The 24600-nt window shown below is 31.8% G+C and overlaps 1 protein-coding gene across 2 annotated transcripts; it reads right to left on the bottom strand.

Annotated features, from left to right (window-relative positions):
- Positions 1–669: 669 nt before the first annotated feature.
- On the bottom strand, positions 670–24421 carry LOC132705345 (FMRFamide-related peptides type HF-4). Of its 2 annotated transcripts, none has more exons than XM_060675883.1 (3): positions 24300–24421; positions 2276–2575; positions 670–1115 (listed from the first exon to the last, which is right to left on the bottom strand). In XM_060675883.1, the coding sequence occupies exons 2-3, from the start codon at positions 2569–2571 to the stop codon at positions 830–832; spliced, it is 582 nt and encodes a 193-aa protein (XP_060531866.1). In that variant the 5' UTR covers positions 2572–2575; positions 24300–24421; the 3' UTR covers positions 670–829. The 2 variants fall into 2 exon arrangements, with proteins under 2 accessions (XP_060531866.1, XP_060531865.1); XM_060675882.1 differs by lacking the exon at positions 24300–24421 and adding an exon at positions 5663–5860.
- Between the last annotated feature and the right edge of the window lie 179 nt (positions 24422–24600).

Here is a 24600-nt window from a genome sequence, read left to right on the forward strand (position 1 = left end):
CGAATTATCGACTCCGATTCCGAATCTACTTCCTGCATCTGATAACAACAAATAGATTTTGTGTTTAAGACCTATAGAACCTTTAAAATCTTTGATGTTTGTAAGAAAGTCCAAGTTTCTAATTTAATTAATTGCTTTTTTGCAGGAATTTTTCGATTAAGAATTTCTAGGCGGTTATATAATTCAACTAGTCTTCAATTGTTTTATCTAAAGAACATAATCAATTTTCGTAAATATTCTGGCCTTTAAAATCCAAAATAGTATGCTGAACTTTATTTTGATTGTTTAAAAAATATAAATAGCGGTAACATTGTCTATTCAAAGTTATTTAATAGAAATAATTTTTTAATATAGAACTACGAAATAAAAACTAAAAATGAGATTCTACTTTTCATTCCGAGATGACCAAATTGATTAATTTCTTGCTTTTGTTGTTAAACCTTTATTCTGCGGTAACGGTCTATTAGAGTACCTGGTCATAGAGCCAACGGGGTTTTGGAGGATTAAACACTACCACCGTAAGCAGTAGCTAGCTCAATTGTGTTTCTTTGATTATTAATAAATAAATAAATATAATTTATTTTTGTTGGAATTTTGTTAGAATTTTTATTATAGTCAAGAAGTTGAACTATACAACAAATTGATTGTTAATTTACAACTGATTGCGATTTATTAGTATATATATATTTTGATCAATTTAATAGTTGATACATCATTTATCTCGACAAGGATTTTGAATATTCACATTTAGTTCAGGACAGTCAGTATTATATCTATACCAAAAATTTATTAAAAGTTCCCCGTTATTACTAACATTTAAAACATCCATTTAATTCGCAGCTGGCGGTACGGTCGGTATGCATTCTTTGTGAGAACAGTCTAGCCTTCTGAGCGCGTCGATCAGTTTTCGCAATTTCTCGAAACGTTGTGATTTGGCATCTTCTATGACCGACAGTTCTCTTCTACCGAAACGCATAAAGTTGGAACTTCTGCCAAATCGAAGAAAATTCTCCCTCCTCTTTAGGTGTTCCGGAATTGCTTGACGTTTGGAACGACCAAACCTTAAAAAAGCAGTTTTGTTTCTTGCCGTCCGTTGTTGAGGTTGCAAACCGAATCTAGAACAAAACTAACTTTAAAATTTGCATGACGATAAAGTTCAATCTGCAATATGAGTAGAGAATGTGGAATTCTTTTTGATCAATAAAGTTAGTTAAAAAAATGACAATAACACAATTGCGAATCAGACAAATTTAAACATAAGCAAAAATATTGTTCTCACTCTATTTAGTGACGTGATTTATACCCTCATTAGGTGTCCAAAAGAAATAGAAAATGAATGGTAATCAACAATTAGATTCCGATCTAAAGATAAAAAGATTTCAATAGTTTCCTAGTGTTTCGAAGTGGATCCAATATTTTTTCTCATTTTTATTACTTCACGAATAGAAAATTTTAATCTTCGATTAACTCAATTTGACACCGAACATATTTCGGAGACTCTGTATATCTAAATGTTGAGACCCAAGGCACACAAGTTAGATATATACCGCAAAATTTAAACTGTGTTGCCATCTGTAGATGAGTGAGAAAACTAAATCTGAAATCTTTTGTTACCCAGTGAGGAATCTATACTTCAATTTTTGATTTCTCCAAAGTACTAAGAGTGATTATTGATCTTCATTTCTGCTAAATATTTCTATTGAATACTAACCAAAACTAACCTTAGTATTCTGTAAGGTGAAGAATACTCTAAGAGCTGCTTTCCCCAAGTTATTCTAAGAGAATCTAATCAAAGGCATTGGGGAAGTCCCTACGTATGGAATGTAGTACCACTCTCCAAGATTTTGAACAAAGAATGGGTGTATATTTAAACCCTTCTGCATGCACAAATTGTGATTTTTTCTCTCAGAAGAATGGTAGGCTATAGAGGCTAATGCAAATTGAACAACATTGAAGTTTGTTCAGTGGGTGACGTTGTTCTATGGCGTTAAATTATTTGATTCCATCTGGGCTACTCCATAATGTCGGGACTATCCAAAAGTACGAAGGGCAATGGTAACGATTCGAAAAAATAAAAAAATTGAAGTACACTGAAAAATTGAGTTTCTGTGGTTAGTTACAAATTACTCAGCTTTTGCCATATCCATGTTTTCTAACTGGAGCAAAAACTTTGCCGTTTATTACTTCTACGTACTTCAACGAAGCAATATCGATTTTTTGCTTTTCGCGTTCGTTTTGCTGTCAAAATTATATATAAATGACTGATCGGATTTACCGTAACAGATCCTGACGACTCCGACCAAATCTAATGAATTGGTCGTTTTTCTCAATACCACCACCTCTAGTTGGTCGAAAAATATCGTCTTCATGTGAGGGCTCGTTGTTATCGTCGTATTTCATATGGTTACGACCAAATCGTAAAAATTTGTCGTTCCTGGTCGATCTAGGGAAATCACTATAAACAATATCGTCGGAGTCGAGAAAATCTGCGCTTTCATAGGAATCATCTTGAGATCCTATAGCAGACTGGATCAGTAGAACTAGAGATAGACAGGCTAGAAGTTTCATCATGAACCTAAAATAACAAACATCGGTCTATGCAGCGAGAGTTATATTGAGATTTGGTTTACGCTTATATGAACCCCGAATAGAAAATATAATAATCTACTATTAGGGCTACATCAATATATAAAGTATTGTCTTTTTTTAATTTAAAAATGGCACCCATCGAATTGCTATATCAAAATTTTTCGGAAATGCCACTACAACTTCTTTTAATGTAATTTGCTCATGTATCATTTTTTATAGTTCAGTTTTATATATATTATTATTTATAAATATACAATACAATGGACATATACAATGGACTGAACAGGCCAATATCAAAATAAAAGAACGCCACTGTTCCCGGCTTCTATGTTTGCGTTTCGTTTTATCTTCATTTATCGTCGTATGAGTGTGACCTGCTACTCAATATAAGAAAGAAAAATCGACCCGTAATGCTCTTTCATGCTTGTTTATTTACAGCCATTTTGACTTTATGAAATAAAATGCCGTGCACTGAAATGTATATTATATTCATTTCGCCTGCCATGCGAATAACGCAAAAATATCGCCGCTTTTATTAGTAGACTTCCTTCTTCCGCGAGGGATTCATACAAATTTGCAAAAAACCCTGTATATTCGACAACTTTTCGAACTGTCTCGCTGTCGCTAACATTTAGCTTTCTATATAAAATTATTTAATACAATGTTAAATCTATCTCTATTGTAATTTTTATCTATGCAAATCATTAAGGACTTAATATAATCATTTTTAACATTATATTCGTTTGAAGTTTAAAGCATATTTCTCAGAAATGTAGATATTTACATATACATTTTTATACAGTTTCACTAATATGAGAAATTTGGGGTACTTAAATTAACTTAATATTGCACCCAGATAACATACAATCGGTAGTTACAAGAATCTTAGCTAAATTAATTTATAAATTTTTGAATTATATTATATTATAAAAAAAAAACAATAAAAGAAAGTAAAGTTTCTTAATGCGAGAGAGAAATAAAATGTAAAAGAAGTAAGAATAATATGAAAATTGATAAATTGCTAATAAATATTTTTATTTTAAAAAAATCTACTATTCACATTAAAAATTCATTTGTAAATTTTAGAAGTAGTCGGATGAACTATACTCGTTGGAGTTCAGAGAAATAATAAGGGACTCTGAAGTGTTTTCTAGTATGTTATCAGTTACGCATATTCTTTCTTCTATTTCAATCATTCCATGAAAGCTTGATTCCCGCTTTTTAAATTTTTAACCTACCATGTTTTTCAAACCGGACATCCTTCATTTACCCTAGTTTCATCCAGATATTAGATATTCCTTTTTTCTCTCCGAAACTGTCTAGTTTCCCTATTAAAACTCCTGTTTGCCTATTAAAAGTAATTTTCTGTATTGAGTAACAAAATTTCATTTCCTTCAGAGTTTTCCATTCATTTTAGAAAGCGCAGTTTTACTTATCCGTTTCTCTGCAAAAAATTCAGCAATTTTCATGAACAAATTTTACCAACAACTGGCGGAATATAACTATAATTCTAATTTTGACAAAACCACGCCTATGGAATGCGGCTAACACCGCTAACTTGATATGATAATGATAACTCTCTGGCAGTAAGAAACAAAGCATAGCATACACTTTTTGGCAATGGTTATATAGTTAGAGTGATTTCTTATGGCAAGTGGTCGACAATTATACAGCTTTAGACCCAAGCTCTTAGCAAATTTATGATTACCGTGCTTTCTATAGACGGGAGCAAACAAAGTTCTGGTTTAATACTTGCCTAGTTATGTGCGCTGAACCTTTATTTTTAAATTTTTGTAGTAATGTAAAATACGACACATAGTTATACAAATATAGCATCCAATATTTACCATATTTTCATTTTTTCAACTTTTACCTCACTTTACTTTATATTTTTAAACGAAATTTAGAGGTTCCAGTGGGTTCATAAAATGCGCCTTCTTGCTTTAATAACGAAGCTTTTGACATGATTGAACCATTTTAAAACTTCTCCAATTATAAAGTTTGAGCCCTGGTAATTGCAAATAATAGTTCTAGTCTGTCAACGTCAGTAAGACAGAATGCAACACTTAAATTTGAGAGTCTATTCATTAAAGGCTAGCCTACTGCTTCAGATTTTACTTCCTGTCAGGTATCAACACAAAAAGTCAAAACTGTAGGCCTTGTATTTCATTTTCTAGTGAATGTATTAATGTATATAATAAATAGCAATGGGCCTAGGACACTGCTTTTGGGGATACCCAAATGAATCCCTCAAAATATTCCTCATTCGAACCTTTGCGATCTATACTCCAAAAGCAACTACTCCAACTGCAAAAGATATCCCCCACACAGCGCCCGGAACAAACGCCCTCGTAAGATCTAAAAAGATCCTCAGCGAATTTTTTGTTTCTGGCCAGTTCAGTCTTATTTGGAGTCAACAAGTTTAAAATAGCGTAGTTTGTACTAAAGCCAAAATACTAGATAAAAGCTTTGAATAAGAGACTGGACGCAAGTTTGACCTTTGAATGTAGGATTATAACTTGACCTAGAAAAAATATTATATTATAACGTTTTTAAAATGCAATTATTGTTAATATACATATAGGAAGTTTGTAGCTGCATAATCATTATAGCACAGAAACTTGTTCAAGCACTCAAACGCTGAAGCCTTAAGTAAACACCAGGCGAACTACGCAAATGTGATTGGAATGTGACTTCTCAAATGGTGGAAGACCCCCAGGCCCAAATGTTATTTCACGTAAATTTAATTTTACTCGATACCCCTAACAAACTGTTTTTAATTCTTCTCCAAATTTGGGTGCTTACATATTCTGTTTACTGGGAAACCAAAACCCCTCTAATCATATTACGCTGCCTTAGTTTAGATGAATCATTTATTCCACGTAGCGACTAGTTTGGTTTACCATCCGTAGAGATTTGGTGTTCCGACAAATAAAACAAATAATATTCGGGTTTAAAACGCCCGAAAATATTAAGAAAAATTATTATTGTTGTTGTTCTAAATATCCACCCACATGAAAGATTCAACGTACAAAGGGCGATAAAATAATTAATCTGTGTCAGAATAACTCACGTCAGCTAAAAAGATTTTCTCGGGTCCGTGACTTGCCTCGAAAAGGTCCACCGATTGGCCCAAAGCCCTAAATGCGTGTCCCATTGGCAGCACTTGCTTAGTTTTTATTTTTATGTACCTAACTGGTGCGTTACCTCGCGTTGACCGCCATATTTTACTACGTTACTTAGAGATATGCCAAGCGGATCTTGCCCACGAATTTATTATACCCACAATTTTATTGTTCCACAAGCCAGATACTTTTTTTTGCCATCACGTGAAAGAATTGCGGAAATATATAAATCTCGACGCATATAGGAATCTGGCATTGACAGTTTTTAAGCACCGCTTTGCCCGTTTTCCAATATTTGTCCGCTAATTCTAGCGTTATTAATTGTTTCACATCGATTTTTATTAAAAATATAGTTGGTGTCTCAAGTGACACATAAATAAACTTTTGCGAATGTGTTCACGAAAATTTCGAATATAATATGCGATATGAAACGAGCTTTCGTCGGTTCTTAGTTGTATATCGAGTCTGCTTGAGTACATTTCATTTTACTTTCCCAAGATCAATGTTGTAGTAATTGAGGAGGGTAAGCTATTAATATTTCGTCATCATATGAACTTGTGTTAGACCAGGAAATTCGCAACTTTTTTTTTTGTTTTGATCTAATCGAATATCATATCTATTATGTTTAACTATGGCAAAGAACAGTTCGTTGGAACGAAATAACTGTCTACGTCTAACGCTATGACCCAAAATCAATAAAATAACAATACGTACGGGTGTTATTAACAATTTAATTCATTTCAGCTTTGAAACCAAGCAATATAGTTTTACGTTCAATTAGTTTTTAAGCAAACCCTTCATTAAAAAAACATTTTATTTAATTTGAAAATTATGCGTAACTGACAAACTGAAATGCCTTTTTTCGAACGAAGTAACAATTATTGAAGGCGTTCAGAAGTAGAGGTTGAACCAGTCTCGTAAAGTGCGAGAGAAAATGATATTTTGACAGAACTCAAATTATTTAAAAATTCCAAGGTTAAGTTATCGTAAATCTTATTAAAACGGACGCGGCAACGTTTTTTATTTCGGCTATAACGTAAAGCGTGGAATACAGTATATATGTAATGTGAGAGTTTAACAAATGCATGACAATCAGACACAGATAAACGTTTGCCTCGGATGCTGATGAATTGTGTCCCCCATCAATCGTTTTGAGTGTATTGCTACTAGATAAATAAGTAAAATTCACGCGCCTTATACGTATTATACGCATGCTGCACTTTGCTCCATTTTCTTTCAAAACAATTATCTCCATACATCTAACCAGGAAAAAATGCGACATCCAAACTGAAAACGGTCGAATCGACGAATTGTCAGCGGCCATATTGTTTGTGGAACGCCGCAAGGCCCTATTGGTTGAAAGCGAGTTTTGAAATGACTTGCGCATGCGCATATTGCAGTGCCACTTTTTGTATGTTAGCTTTAAATGTGCTATACGGTTCGTGGGACGACACTATAAACTTAAAACTTTTTTAATAACGAGTACCGTTTATTTAACAGACTTCGTCGCGGCGGCGGGCGGCGAGTGTAAAAGTTTCACACCTGGAAAGAAAAAGAAACAGTCGAACAACAGTTTCAGCGTACGAAGCTAAACGTAATCCCACGTGTGCAATACAAACGGAAATTATACACCTCCGACTTTCTAAATTCACTGTCTCCGGCAGGGCGGCGAGTTTTAAATTATTCTCATATTTAAACTTCCAGCCTTATCCTTTTGCGGTGTAATTAACAACATGTTATTCCGGAGGAACCGGTAAATCATTTACACAGAAAGAGGCCAATTATTACTCAAAATATCTGGTGTGGCGGTAGTCCTTTCATTTATCAGGATAATGTAATCCAGACAAGATTACGACACGCGGTCTGGTTAACCAGTTTTGGGCTTTAAAGCCTTTAAAGTGATTTAAGCGGTTCAAACTTGGCGTCAAAAATTATTGTATGTATAATATTACGTGAATAATTATACTTTCTTTTGTAAATTATTGCCCAAAAATCCTTTACGAAAATTTTTTTGCGAAAAGCTAATAATCACCTCATCAACAACTTTTAAACAAAAGCTTAATTACATTTTTCACAACAGAAGCTGAACGTGTACTTAAAATATTTATTGTTTTGATTTTTTCTTTGTGGTTTTTACGTATTTCTGCATGATAGCTTTTTGTGTTGTGTTTTTTGCTTCCCTATTCTATTTTCTTCCTTCGTTTTGTATGTTTTCTTTTTTTTTCATACCTACTATATTGATTCGATATTAATTCATTTGAGTAAATATATTTACAGAACTTAATATTTTGGCTAGTTGATAGCATTTGCTTTAGGGGAATGAATAACGGTAACGATGTTGGATGTAGCCCCAACTAATAACACTCTGTTTAATATATTTTGTTTAACCAGATAGAGGCTATATTATCATTATTATTATTATCGTAGTCCCACCTCACTACCGATGCCAAGTGATCCCAATTCGATGATTTCGCTTTCGCTTTGTTTTGGTGTACGTAATGTGTCAACATTTTTATAAACATCTTATGTAAAAGTGTTAGAGTGCTATGTAGTGTTATGTAATGTTATGAAATTTTAAACTCACATATCTCGGAAACTAGGACAAAAATTACAAAATTACAAGTGAGAACAAATTACAAGTTAGAACAAGTTATCGGTAAAACTGTACAGGGCCGTTTAAGAGGGCCTATGCCTTATCTCGAAAGTTATGGGGGTTACAAAAACATTTAAATACAAAAGTTTTCCTAATCGTTAATTTTTGAATAGAACACTCTACATTTTATTGCATTTTTGGATAGTCTTTTCTCAATTTTCTTAAATGAGACACCCTGTATATTATTGGATTTTCGAATAGCCACTTTAATAGCCACTTACCAGTTTGGCTTAATTGGCAGATAAAATTATAAACTGGGTATAAGATTTAAATTATTAAGATATGAAACAGGGAATTAACTCCTTAACAACTTGTTCAAAACCGTTTTAGAGCATTGTTAGGAAGTCATATTAAAAACAGAATATTAAGCTTTGCACAATATTTCGCAAATTACTTATTTTTACGTTTAAATGACTACTTGAAATGATTACAAAAAATTATTGCTAACTACTTATGTATATTACTTACAAGTAAAATTAATGAAATTAGTTTTTCAATATGTCCACCGTCTTGAAGAATGCAAGTAGTATAGGTTATTTCTAAATGGGATATAGCATTTGAGACGTAATTATTTCATTCAGATAGTGTATTGCCGTGCGAACTCGTTGCTGCACTTTCAAAACTGTTGACGGTTTATCTTTGCAAACCATACCTTTCAATATGCCCCACAAACAAAAGTCCTTCGGAGTCAAGTCTGGATTCCTCGCTGCCACTTCGATGGTAAGGAGCGCCATCTTGCTGCCAAATTAAATTTGGATGCCCTCTTTGGTTAATATTATTATGTATAAGTATAAAAATTTGGTTCCTTAATAAGTTTGTTGATAAAATATGGGTCCTAAAATTCTAGATCTCCAGATTGCGCACCATACTTTCACTGCTTGTTTACTTCAACTTAACACATTTTTTATTTTCTGAACTCCAATAATGCGTATTTTTTCGATTAAGTAACACCGCAGACGTTGTAAATATTGATTTAACGGTCCAAATTATATTTTGAAATATGTTATCGAATGATCATTATATTGCAAAATTCGAGTCTTAAGTTAAAATCTGTTTCTTGTAGTTTTGGTACTGGTGTGTACTGATAACTGATATTTTATAAACATATTCGAAGTGTGGTTCGTCTTACGTCTACATCTGAAGCGGCAAGGCGGGTGGAGGTCTGTAAAGTATTTTCAAAATGCAGAAGAATATCTAGCTGCATATTTTCATCCAATTTTTTCACTAAAACACTGCCATTTGTTCGAAACTGCTGCCAAAATATACGGCAAATATTTTTGTTCTTGGCAATCGCCTGTGGGGAAATTTGGCTCTATATCGTCTGAGACCAAGAGCCGGACTTTTGTTATTGGTGATGTAACATTTTAATAGGTCCACTTTTTCTCCTTCATATACAATATACAAAATAGACTCAACAAAAAGGCAACTTAATTAAATAAACAGAAATTGCGAAGTCCGAAAAAATACGCTTAAAATATTATAATACACTGATACCAGTCAAAAAATCAGTAATATTACCACAACAGAGATCTACTATTGTTTTCAAGGCTACTGCGATGATTATGTCAAAAAGGTCAAAACTAATAATTTCAATTTTGTGTTTTTGTCTTTCAACAGTCAGGTTTCTATATATTTTTTAAAGACATTAAGGATATGAATATATTTTAAAAGTTTTTTTTCCCTTAAAGGACCTTATTTACAAGATTCTTAAATTATGAATGTAAAAGGATTTATGTAATAATAGAAAATAATTGCCAATTAAGCCAAAACGGTAAGTCGGAGAACCGTACTATGTTATATAATTTCTATTAAAGTGGCTATTCGAAAAACACATAATATACTGCATGTCTCATTTAAGAAAATTGAGAAAAGCATGATTTGCAAAACGTGGAAACACCGCCTATTCTAAGAAAAGCATTATTTTCGTAAAAAGTTTAAAAAGTCAATAAGCAACCCAACATTTAAACATAACCCAAATTCTGAAGATGACCGCTAATAAGTTTGAAACGATGCATCACAGACCCATACTCAAATATATAGTTGAATTTGTCTTTGAAGGGACTATTCAAAAATGCAATAAAATCTAGGGTGTTCTATTTAAAAACAAAACGTAACTTTTTTTGCCACCTTGTATATAAAAAAGTGACGAAAATTAAGGTCATTTTAATAGAAACAAATTCTGTATTTTTTTTATTTTTTTTTTTGTAACCCCGTAGGTATCGAGATAAATGTTAAACTGGCCACCCTGTATATAAAACCTGTCAAAATTTGGCAGTCCGATAACTCGCGAAAAAGGTGTAATATATGGCTTTAACAGTGGATATAGGAACATGCTTGACTTTGATTGTTAAATAGAAAAGATAACGTTTTCGTAACATTGCGTTAGTTAATAATTGTACTTGTTGGTTATAACCTAAACACAAACACAACAACCCAAATAAGAACAAACTTTACCTTAACGCAGCATCTCCGAACTACAACTGGTATTCGCCAGGGCGACAGTCTCAGCCCTCTGCTATTTAACACAATCATGGACCAATTAATAAAAACCGTTAAGAATACTGGATTAGGATATCGAATGGGAATACATAAAGTAAACATAGTATGCTATGCCGATGACGCAGTACTTATTGCAGAGTCAGAGGACGACCTCCAAAGAATGCTACAAGCTTTTAACAGACAGGCAGAAAAACTTAACATGCAAATTTCCACAAATAAGACCTAATGCATGACCATTGCAAAGTAGCCTCTACGGTGCAAATTGGTAATAAAAAACAAAACTATTGATCAGATAATGTCACTCGAATACCTGGGATGCAAAATTACAAGCTCTGTATTCCTGGAAGAAGAAGTAAGGAAACAAGCCAACAAAGCTGCCGCAATGTCAGGACATCTTAAATATCGCATATGGAAAATCAAACATTGGAGTGCAGAATGTAAGTCAAGAATATATAAAACCTGCGTACGACCAGTGATGACATATGGTGCGGAAACCAGAGCTGAAACATCACTAACAAAGAGAATCCTATGAACTACTGAAATGAAGACCTTAAGAATGATAACTGGATATACATTGAGGGACAGACAGAGAAATTTAGACATAAGAGAAAACTGCCAAACAAATGACATTGTCAGATGGATAAGGCAGAGAAGAAGAGAATGAAACCAGCATGTCAGTATAATGGGCCCCGACAGAATGGCCATAATAATTCGCAACAACGTACCCCATGGCAAAAGACCTACTGGACGACCACCTAAACGTTGGCGAGATAGTTGGCAGTCAACCTTGCAAGAGTTGCTTAGACGAGGAGGAAACCGGAACTAAACAGGCGATACGACTTCTAAAAGAGGAAGAAGAAGAAGAACCTTTTTTTTAAGCACAAAAATAGGGTAACTTGGAAGAGTGCCGAAAAAGACGCTTGTGTCAAATTAAACGGGGTATTCAAAACCAAACGTTAATTTATAACCAACAATAAACATTAATTTTGAAAAATATGCATAAAACAAAAAAATATATATCCTTAAAAATCTGGGTTTGATCTTCATCATTGCTTGGTTTTTATATTATTAAACTTCTAAACTACATAACCTGAAGTTTTACCTCAAATTGCTTTTAAAACTGACACATGTCTTTTCTACTTTTAACTTTTTAAAGTAAAATAGACATCTGATGATTGAAAAAGACGGAGATTTCAATGTGTACAAGTCTCTCGGCATGTGGGTGTTCGAACTATAAGACTCTTAATTTTATAAATATTCCGTCATATTATTAAATTGTTTGCTAGAAACGAAACCATTTGGATGTTTTCAACGATTTTATTGACACTTTTAGAATTGAATAAAAAACTACATAAACGGTAGAAAGTGGCATGCGCAGCAAACGGATTTTTTTTACACCAATAGATTTATTATTTTTGAGTTGAAAAAGTTGTTTCAACGAATTCTATATGCCGCCAGAAAGGATAACTCTAATAATATATTAAATATACACGAAACAATTTTGAAATACAATATGGCCAATAATATCCGCAATACGATTCCCAAGCCGGTATCAAAATGCGAATCAGAGCAGAAACTTTTAACTCAAATTCGTCTGCAAATATTTGTTAAGAACATAAATTAAAAATCTTGTAAAACGATTACTAATTAAAGCATTCTAAATAAGGCTTACAACTATAGAACGGCGTACACGGAAAACAAAGAAGCATCCCCAAACAAAAGTAAGGAGCGGAATAATTTTAATAAAAGCCTTTATAGAAAGTTTTGCGATCGAAAAAGTAACTAACACTTTTTCGGGTTTTTTTAGGTGTCGTTTTTCAGCACGGAAACTTGAATCGGTTTGATGAAAACACGCGGCGACTGGTGCGTTCTTATGATAACTTTTCTACTGTATATCTCGCCACTTGTGCGGGGGTGTAGAGAAGGAATTAATTAAAACAAATACGAAGCGCCCCCGGGAGGGAGATATATTAAATGAAGATACATATACAATTTGCAGTGCTAAATTCGCGATTTAATATCCATGAAATGGAACTCGGTGCATTGATAATGGAACGTGTTTAATAATGGTCAAAGTTATCAAATTGGCAAAAACTAGCGTAAACTCGTATGTGCATATAATGTCCTTAATAGTACGTCAATGCTGAAGAGGATAAAAAAAAATTGCAAAAAATCTTTTTTATTAAATAAACCACCACTTACTTTTTTCATATCTTGCAGTTTTTTTGTGTCAGAGCTACCGTTCTCGATTGAAATAATCAAATTGAAAGTACTACCCTAATAAATGATACAAATCTAGCAAACCTCGGATAATTTACAGTTTATAAGGGTTATGGCAAACCACACTTTGCTGACTTAAAATAAGTTGCTCAAATTAATCAATCAATCAAATCAATTTGCTAGTTTTTAAACATTTTCCTATACTTGCTTGACTTGTAACATTAAAAAGGCTGGAAGTTTGTTTAGTTTAACAAAACTACGTAAACTACATTGACAAATGTTTAGGTTTTAGGTTTGTGTTGTATCTGATTTGTTTTCTTACTATTTTGTAATGTTTGTTTCTCTTCGCTTTCTTTCTTCTATAATTATATTTTCTTTTTATTATACATTTTCTTGGTTTTGGCCAACTAATATTAATGTAAATTTATTAAGTTATATCTTTTCCTTTATTTAGTTTTTATGTTTTTATGTGGTTAGACGGAAGAGCCTAATTCGTGAAAATAAACAAAAATAACTCTTACTATACTAATTACTGTACTACATAAAAATAACTGTTTCAAAAGATTTTACGTTTCCAAAATGTTAGCTTGAAATTAAAACACTTAATTAAAAAATGCAATTCGCACATGATACAAAGGTCAGGCATACTTTTACAAATATTGATAGCAACCAATCAAAAATATATTTCCAGTTAAAGTTCCTGTCCCTTTCAATGATTTATTTCCGCAAAGCAGTTACACAAAAACCTGCGAAGGGTACAATACAACGATATAACGCTTTGAACAAAAATGACATTCCGCGAAATAAGCAATATACGTGTAATTAAAATGACTGCACGTTTGAAGGTTTTGGTTGCGCTCACTGCTCATTTGGGAATACCTGTCAGGATTTCCAGTTCGGGCGTTTTACGTCTGATTAATAAATTTGTGCGAACAATTAACATCCGTAGCATCCGTCGTTTTGCTACAAAACCATATCGTAACTTCATTCACAAGCACACGTATGTTACTGAAATATGTTAACAAAAAAGTTAGATTGAAGTTATACAAGTGTGACAAACTGCGCACTTGACTTTCAGGGCCCACGAACTTCTACACGAAAAACACGGGCGATATTAGAATTGTGCCAAGAAAATAAACACGTTTTCATCTGTTTTACTTTATACAGGGCGTACCACCCTAGCGTATATGCGTATAGGGAAAAAATCCTCAAGTTTCTCCGATTTATGAGTTTTAAATTATTTAAAACGTTTGGAACTTTCAGTTATACTAAAAGTTATGATTTACCGGGTCGTATTAAAAAATAGCTCTGTGGAATGTCGTTTCGAAACAGGTAGGTTTAAAATGTAACAAAACGTTTTAAACCCCATTTAACATATACGAAAGGCAAAATTGGGGTCAGGTGTGGGCTTCCAGTGGAAACTAAACAAAACTACGAAAACTACGAAATATATAAAAAATAAAATTTAACATATGAAAGAACAATGATAAAAAGAAACCGCTATTTCAAATAACTTGAAGATTATTTTAATTTCAATTAATTTTCCAACTAAACCCAATTTGACCACATTGTGTTTGGGAAGATCTCTGTGATATTGTTAAAAAGCTATAGTGATCAGAATTAATCGATATGAAAATCTGGCTTAATGGTACGCTTTTATAAGAGATAACGGAATATTAAAACCGAGTTCCTCTTCTAAAACGTTTCTGACTAAGATTGGAAGGACTTTTAATTTTCAAAAACAGCTTGCAATTTCGCTCACGGCATGGGTGCATTAATGCCACTAACCGCTAATGTATAACCGGCGTCGCGTGATGGCGTAAGTAAAAATTTACGCGCATCCACCAATCTGTGAATAAACTTTTCCCATGAGAAAACGTTATAAAATACAGCGAAAATCATAAAAAAATTAAGTAGAGAATTTCAAGAAAAATGCTCGCACACATGTATCATAACTTTTTATTTCGCTATTTTTGTAGTAAAGTATACAGGGTGGGTCTAAAAGTAGGTGTCGATACCAAGTTCCCTTTTTTCAATGAAACAACATTTTTTAAATTCATTTTCGAATTCTCTTTTAAATTTGATAATTTTTTCAAATTCAATTTTAAAATGAACATGCACATTCCTAAATTGCACAATCTTATTTCCCTCAGAAAAGAAACTGAATATGGCGCATCTAAACGAAATTCTGAGAATTGAAATTTTAATTTCTTTTTGATTTAGTTTTGGTTAGTTAGAAAACCCAAGAAGAGGTTTGTAATTTGTTTAACGCAAAATATCCAGTAAGACTCATTACATGATCCAGGTGAATAAACTTGAGGGACAGAAACAGGGCATGTCAAAGAAATTATTAATTGCATTACTCATACATTTTGTTATTCAGAATCCCGGCCCCAACATTTAATTTTTATGGATGTTTTGTATGATTTTTTCTCATCCATCGGGGATTAGTTATGCTCCAAGAGTGGCTTTAAGTTGCACATTTCTATTATAGTTTCACAAAACTGTAGTCTGGTGTCAATATCATCTGCGTCCGGCTCCTTATACGAAGAATAGTTTTCTGCTTCTAATACACGCAAAAATGCATGATGGGGATTATCCTCAACTTAATTAATTCTATATAATAACAATAAAGCAACTACCAGGTTTGTAATTTAATGTATAGCTTCTGTTTAGATCAGGACAGGAAAATCATATTCATCCATGGTTTGAGAAACTTAAATCATGTATCACACTCAACACACACTGATCATCATGCTTTGCTTAGGATAAGTATGTTCATGTTTAAAATACAAATGAATCGATTTAAGTTTTTATGTCTGTTACACCAAAAAAACTAGCATTATGTATGTGTATGTAATATCATTTTTTTATTTTTAAATTTTTTATTAGAATATTTACATTTTAAGGCTACTCCAGTAAGGACGGTTACCTGCTAATTCAATTGGCCTGTATTCGTTTCGGTTAGCTAGTTAAATGTATTATTTAATTTTATTGTAATTTATTTTTAATAACCTTAGCAAATAGTTTTTATTACCACTTCGGGATACTATTAAGGTAACTTTTGTCAAAACTTAAATTTTAGAACAGACAACCAACATTTTTTTTTATTATCTGCTACTGTTTGTACAATACACAATTTTTGTATATTATTGTATATTTCTCAGCGCAAACTTGTATATACTATTTCTTATTTAACAAAAATGGAAGTTAGTTTATAATGTATAATATATGGTTCAGTAAAGCAGCCAAAAGCTAAATTTGCGCCAAACTTGGACAAGTATTTTATTATTAAATAGGTTATAAATAATAATACGCAATAATATTTTTATGAAATGAAGTCATTATTATTATTATTACTATTATTATATTGGTAGCAGTTATGGAATATAACAAATCATTTTTGAAAGCATGAAATGTCCTTGATAAAAAACATACTAAGAGCTTTATAAAATATACTCAATATTAATAGTAATACAAGTTCGACAGAATATTGGCGGATATAAGAACCATATTAACGTTTATTCTGGCGCAATATTAGATATAGGATGTATCGGGTTCGACACATACCGGGCAATTACTCATCTCGCACAGATTACAAGGATTTGTGATTTTAGCGACAAATTAGGCGTGCAAGTGAGCAATGACCATCGACGTTCAATTTATGAAACATTCCATTAAAAGCGGTCAACCGATGCTCGCTTAAAACTGAGGTGTGCCGATCAGCCTTTCTTTGAAGTTAATACTTTTTAATACGAATTATAATTAAATAAAAACGCCTTTCATAAACTCAACTTCAAAGGATTTCTGAAATTATATCGCAATTAATATTTAATAAATTTCCTCTCGCCATTGTCACCCAAATTTAGGATAAGACTCCTCGCTTTCTCGAGATGTAGGTGGATGAAAAGTTAAAAAAATTAGGGTAACGAATTTATATACATAAAGTTTGTTACATATAAAAAAAAATTGTGCGATCGCTTTTGCATGTCCGATAACCTAAAATTCCATTTCGACATTACTCACGTGACCAACCCGACGCGAAAAGTTGGGTTAGATGAAGAAATATAGTAATTATTTGAAAAAGTATTTATAATGACATTTTAGAGCTGTGTACGAAATTTCGCACGAAAATAACAGTAGCGATCGCAAATTGAAAATTTTCACATCACTTGGAAAAAAACTCCCTTATAAATATCGAAGTTGATGATAAATTAGTAACAGAAATCCACAATTTTGAACAGAAAAATGAAAATTATTTCCGTTTCTCAAATTCCATTTGCGTGATCGCAAGTTGAAAATAATAGTGTAAAATTTCCCAAGCAGTTAAAATAATGTGGTAGTAGTAGTAGTAAAATTTGAAAATTGAGAAATAGGTGCGTGCATTTGTTCAGTCTAATGCAACTTAACTTACTAGTTATGCCTAAGTTCATATTAATATTTAAGTGGAATATTAAAATTAAAATTAAATTAAGGCACATTGTTATTAAATTTCTCCCACCTAATTTATCACACAGTTAATTTATCACTTCCAGAATGTCATAGTAAACACTAAACAACCATGAGTCAACAAGCCGCTTAATTTTTGTATTTTCCCTATTTTGCAAATATATTGGAAGGGCTTTATATATTCTAGGAGTTGCAAGCAGAAAGCTCCTCTGCACTGAAGTAAATTTTACCATAGATATTGGCATGGCCTAAATTTTGAGATAATAGTCTGATGACTGTTTTAATGTAGATTTTGTTTGTTGTTGTTTGTTGTAGTTTCGCTTCAGTAAACAATTCTTTAGAAGGATATAGTTTGTTTTTGAATTTTTAAAATGCGCGGCTGGCTAATTGCTATACTTATTCTACTAAAGATTTATATATTTTAATAAGAGAACTTTCTGACAAACTGTATGGAATAACTTGAGAGTTTTCACATTGGTCATCAAATTTAAGGTTCTCATCAAAAACAACCCCCAAATACTTTAACTTTTTGGTGGAATTTATGGAAAGATCCCACTTATAATTCGTGTCATAGTCACAGTCGAAATTGTAAATAACTGATGAATAAGTTTTATCTAAATTAAATGACAGCGGACTATAATCTAGCCACTTTTTTAGCAGACTTAGTAATTCTTCAGCCTTGGCGATGGTGTCTTTCCAAGTGTTTTCAACATTTATCAATGCCGCATCATCTGCACAAGAGACAATACCGTCCTTGGGTAAAATAGAAAATATTCCATTCATATATATGTAAACAAGATTTTCCCCAGAACCATGCCCTGCGGCACACCATACCCTACCGGAAGAGAGCAGCCGAGGGTAACTAGGTAGTAGCTTTTGTAGTCTTGTAAGTATAATTTAATCAGTTTCTTTACTAGCCCGCTAATACCTAATGCTTCTAGTCTCTCCAATAAAATATGGTGAGAGACAGTGTCGAATGGCTTGGCCAAATCGAGAAAAACAGTAATACACATTTTTCTCTCACTAAAAGATCCGCCTATGCTGCCCGCTACCTTGACCAACGCATCTTCCGCTCCTACTTTTTTCCTAAAACCAAATTGATTAGTGTTGAATAAGCTATTTTTTCCTAAAAATTGTTTTAATCTAATTTCAATAAACTTTTCAAGGACTTTACCAACATTATGTACTAGTGCAATTGCTCTGTAATTCGACATTTTGTCTCTCGAACCTAATTTGTATAGAGGAATAATAACATATCTCTTAAAAATGTCCAAGAGGACTCCCAGATTAACCAAGTATAGTAGCAGCTTAGTAAAATATTTATATATTTTTCTAGTATGAGCCTTAGATATATCATCCCCAAGATTTGAATCCGTATTTTTCGGCGATTTTTTTATTTGTATTAATTCTTTTTCTAATATTGGCGACAAAAATATAATCAAAATACGTTTTTCCTTTTTAAAACTTACATTTTTTGGTCTTTTGATCTTCAAGCATTTCCCCCACACTATTAAAATACTTATTGAACTTCTCGGCTATGTCGTTGGGTGATGTATGGCAAATATTGCCCCTGCCTACAACCATATTAATTGCCAGATTATTCGAGTGCTCTGAACGACCTCTCCGCAAGACAATTGCACTTTATTTTATTTTCAATTCTTGTCACAAGAATAAAGAATATTCAGGTACTTAACTAAGTCCAAATCTTTGGCTACATTATTATCCGAAGATTTTAGTCACACATTTATTAAGGATTGCACAATATTTTTCTAGGCAATTTTTTTAAATATCATGACATCGATAGTAGCCTGTTAGCTCTCTCTGCTGGTCATTCTTTTTAATTACTACTCTAAGAAAATTACATTGATTAATTCTAACAACAAATGTGTATCTTCTATAAAAGATAAATCCATTACACTTGTTAATTTGACTTTCGTTGTAGCATAAGTGATAATTGGGTATTTTTAAATTATTTAGTTCATTAATGACTGTTTGTTTGTTTGTAAAATGTTTATTTAGAGAATGTATGTATGCTATTAGGTTGTCATAATTTTTACTTCTGACATTTATGTGAATTCTATTAAAGTCTGATTCATAATTATCAAAATAATTAACATCATTAATATTAAATTAAATTATTAAATAATAAAATTCCATCATATACAGCGTTATTACCCATAAGATATAATAAATAAATAGCTGTCCTTATTGAAACCTGCTTGGAAGGGGGTTTGTGGTTACCCTATATAGGATCATTCCTATATTATATATGGAAATGGATCTTTATATCCGAGACACTTTCTCTTAATCGTGCAAATATTAACCCATTACTAGCCCATATAATTAAAATTAAGACTAAGCATGCAAAATGAGGCAAAATGAATTTTATTTGATTGTTATTATTTAATATCCTCCAAGCTTTCGTTTTATAATTTTGTGGTTACCGAATAAACTATTCCTGTTGATTTTTAAATGCGTACACACTTGTGCTCTTCTTAACAGATATATGGGACCCAACTGCAATATTGCAAAATTACGAATTTACAGAATTTTCAGGCAATATGGCAACATAGGTATGGCCGTTGTCAGTTTTATGGCGATCATAGTCGGCCTGTTGAAACTTGAGACTGATAAATGTACAAAAAAATAATGTTAATCGAATTCGACAGAAGAAAATATCGCTTCTGCATTAAGGTGGAGTCCATATTCACTCAAATTATATGAAGTCATTTTAAAAAATTCCTCTCTCCGACAAACAGATTTTAAAAATTTTAATGGCTTTGAGGTCAAGTTATGAAAAACGAAAGCAAATAATGTTGCCAAGTCGCCGATATATAATCCTTACGCCCTCGGAGATTGAAAATGAAATATACATATAGAACACAAGAATATAGAGATCCAATTAATGGTATGCGTGTTGCCTTTAAAAACATTCAGTTCATATTGCCTTTAACCCCTTTTATATTTGCCATATTTATATTACCAAATAATTTTTTAATTGAAAACAAATACAGAGCAACCGCCTTCGCAAAGCTATACATAGTATTACATTGCTAATATATTTTTTTAAATATTTATTCGTGGCGGTATAACACTTACTGATTTGGTTTATTTTCAAAATGTTTTTTAAACGCTGTTATGCCGGTAACTGGACTCAACCTAAATCATATTTCATTATCCGTAAAAACGTAATTTTTATGTAAAATTGATTATTTATGTTTGCTTTTTCCAAACAACGTTTTTTACTGCAATTTGTCGTAGAACAGAATTGATAATAGCGCCAAATATAGAAGATAATTTTAACGCTCTGTGAAAGTTTTTACCTAGTTGAAAAGGAAGGTATGAAATATATGGTATCTCGCATATGCTTAGCGACAATTGAAAAAAGGGTCTTCAAGTGCGCTTAGAAACCGTTCTTAGAAAAAAACCGGGGTTCCCGGAGAAGTTCTAAACATTTTATGACGGATTATTCGATGTCATCACGCTAATTTTACTAACAGGGTCAAAAAAAGGTAGTGCCGTATCCATCCCCCTAGTTCACAAAGTTATTTTGATCTTCAACGTTCCCAACTTATTTGGAAAAAAAAATTAAGAGATTTTTTCAAATTTTAAAATTACTTAAAGTTTGGATCTTACCAGTTTGGCGAATTTTAAACTATTTTTTCTCTCCTTTTTTAAAGGACCTGCTAAACCTAACTACTTTATCGGGTTCAGCTATTGCCCCTATGCCACATTTGTTAATGCTTCCGTATACCGATTCACATTTAATTGTAATATCAGTTTTTATTACTCATTTACACAAATAGATTAATTCATTGCTATCTAATGAATCCTGGATTTAAAATAAAGTGGTATGTTAAATTTAGAGAATCGATTTGATATGATACAAAATTCAAAATATTTTTAAATCTCATGACATCGATAGTAGCCTGCTGGCTCTCTCTACTAGTCATTCTTGTTAATTACTGTTCTAAAAAAATTACATTGATTAATTCTAACAACAAATGCGTATCTTCTATAAAATATAAATCCATTAAACTTGTTAATTTGACTTTCGTTGTAATTATAATTGATAATTAGGTATTTTTAAATTATTTAGTTTATTAAGGACTGTTTGTTTGCGATGGCGCTATAATATCCAAATGTTTATTTAGAGAATCTATGTATGCTATTAGGTTGTCATAATTTTTACTTGGGCTTCTGACATTTATGTGAATTCTATTAAAGTCTGATTCATAGTTATCAAAATAATTAACATCATTAATATTAAATTAAATTATGAAATAATAAAATTCCATCATATAGAGCGTTATGACCCATAAGATATAATAAATAAATAGCTGCCCTTGTGTAAAGTGGTATGTTAAATTTAGAGAATCGGTTTGATATGATACAAAATTCAAAATATTTTTAAAATGTTTTATCTTTTGATTTTGAGCAACATCCACTAAAACATTTTTTCAAAATATTTATATGTATTGTCTTGCATATTAAATAGGAAAATAATCGTCTATATCGCGTTTCTTATAGAATTTTAAATACTGTAATCTGTGCGAAAATATTTTATATTCCTTTCTTGTTAGAGGGCCCTCGGGAGAACATAATACTTGAAACTTGCTATTTTATAATATCTTGAGTTCATTATAAAATTATATTATAAATAAATAATTATAAAACATGCATATACATGTTTTGGTGAATAATAATATTATGTATGTATATTAGTCATGAGTCATGAGTGTTTAATAAACAAGTGCCTGAAGAAATTTATCTAAGCGTTGCATACTATGTGTTGCATATACTATACATTTCTACGACCATTAGTTTTTGCGTACATTTTTGCAAAACAGCACAAATACACTCATTGAGTGATGTGTGCCGTGGAGATCAGAACTGACAAAGTCACAATACCCATCAGTGTAACATCAGATCTCTTCCAGACCCATGGTTAAATTACCAGAGACGCCCGAAATAATACGTGAAAGTCTTAAAGTGACACTTTGGGCACGCGTGATCAGCGCATAATTGAGGACGGAGTAGTTAAAAAATATTATATCTAGTACACCACTGTTCAAATTCCAACTGCTTTTAATCTAATTATATACGTCATCATAACATTCGGTATTAAATTTATGTTCAATAGAGTTAAAATTGCGCACCAAGTGCACCAAAAGTTTTAATGTGTCTTTAAGTACAGTTAAAAGATTACGACACTTGAACTTTACGCTTGGAAGACTAAACAAAAAATGCTACCATAAATAGAAAACCTGAAATGCAAATTGAAAGTGGTAAATTTATATAGGCTACAAATTTTTATACTTTTTATTATACTTTTTATTTATTGAAAGTTGGGCTCAGAGTTAACATAAAAGAATATGTGTATTTAAGGTATTATCTTCGATGCAAAAAAACCATCTGACTCATAAATAGTCTGACAATTTTTGTTACGTTTAACCAAAAAATCGAGACTTATTCGGATACAATATACGATACTTTTTGCTTGTTTCAGGGATCTAGAAAATACAATAAAATTTTTACATCCTGTTTAACTCGTCAACAGATTTTTTTTACTTGAGTTTAGTACATATTTTCAAAAATTTGGTTTGGTACATACCAAGTAGTTACAAAAATCAAAATTTTCATTGTTGATTGGAGTTTAATTACTATAAGTATTAAAACATTATACTAATCGTCCAACTTATACCTAATAGATTCTTGATTATTCATTATTAACAATTAGAAGCAATAATATTTTACTTATTTATTTTTGAAGCTGTATTGTAAACTTGTGGTCACAAGTCTATATTTTTTCTTTTATCATCTGTACTCTAGATCGGATATTATAAACATGATGTGCGCAGGATAAACAATATAAGTAAAATATCTGGCTTTTTTTTTAAACAAATACAACGTTAAATTATGATATCAAATTTTATTAAAAAGTGATGGTTTTTTATTATCAAATACGAAAAAAAATGTTAAAATGTATTTTTTGTTATTCAGATGCAGGCAAGATTTAAAATCAGTGGCGGCTTGCTAAAATTTTTTTTAAACATTAATACCCAAATATCTTTAAACCGCCCTCAAAAAAAATGGTAAACATGAAATCAAGATAAACTCAAAAACATTTTAGAATTGATATCCGACATTTATATATTTTAAAGAATTTATGAAATGCCTTATATATAATAACTAGTAATTAATTCGTAGGTAACCCGAAATTTATTTATATTATTTTAGTAATAATTTAATTATAACAAAACACAAACACTGAATTATTTTAATTTTTTCGTGTGTATTAAACTCAGAAACATTTTGGAATTGATAAGATTTTCTTTCAAAAATATCAGACATTTATAAATTTTAAAGAATTTATGAAATTTCTTATATATAATAATTATCAAATAATTCGTGGGTAACCCGAAATCAATTTATATTATTTTAGGAATGATTTAACTATAACAAAACAGAAACACTGAATTAATATATTTTTTCCTGCGCAGTCACGGAATAAAACTATCTCGCTGACAAAATACTTCTTGTACACATTCGAGATAAATTCAAAAACATTTTGGAATTGATACGATTTTCTTCCAAAAATATTCGACATTTATAAATTTTAAAAAATTTATGAAATGCCTTACATATAATAACTATTAAATAATTCGTGGGTAAACCGAAATTTATTTATATGATTTTAGTAATAATTTAACTATAACAAAACACAAACACTGAATTAATTTAATATTTTTGCGTGTACTCACCGAATAAAACTCTCTCGCTGATAGAATACTTCTTGTACGCACTAACAGACCCGCTGGAATATGGAAAGGCGCTCCTGCATCCCCAACAGGACAAGACAGGAACACGGAGATGTGCAGGATAACTAGGATTTTATCCTAACGAGGCGCCTACATGGCAGGACTTTAAATTGGTGGGGGCACCTACGTCGTGGCGGCCAGTTTCATCAGCTTTTTCCGAAAAGAAAAAGTTTAAATAATGGGGCATTAAGTGAACATTAATTTTGGTGAGTTGCTTTGTGTAATTAGTAGCAAAATATGCTTT

The sequence above is a fragment of the Cylas formicarius genome, unplaced genomic scaffold (genome assembly GCF_029955315.1).
Source record: "Cylas formicarius isolate icCylForm1 unplaced genomic scaffold, icCylForm1.1 PGA_scaffold_7__23_contigs__length_41026272, whole genome shotgun sequence".
NCBI lineage: Eukaryota > Metazoa > Arthropoda > Insecta > Coleoptera > Brentidae > Cylas > Cylas formicarius.

Coding starts and splice junctions, on each gene's coding strand:
- LOC132705345 (XM_060675883.1), bottom strand. CDS start 2,571: ATGATGAAACTTCTAGCCTGTCTATCTCTAGTTCTACTGATCCAGTCT. Junction 1,116..2,275: donor AGTCGTCAGGATCTGTTACG/GTAAATCCGATC, acceptor GTTTTGTTCTAG/ATTCGGTTTGCAACCTCAAC.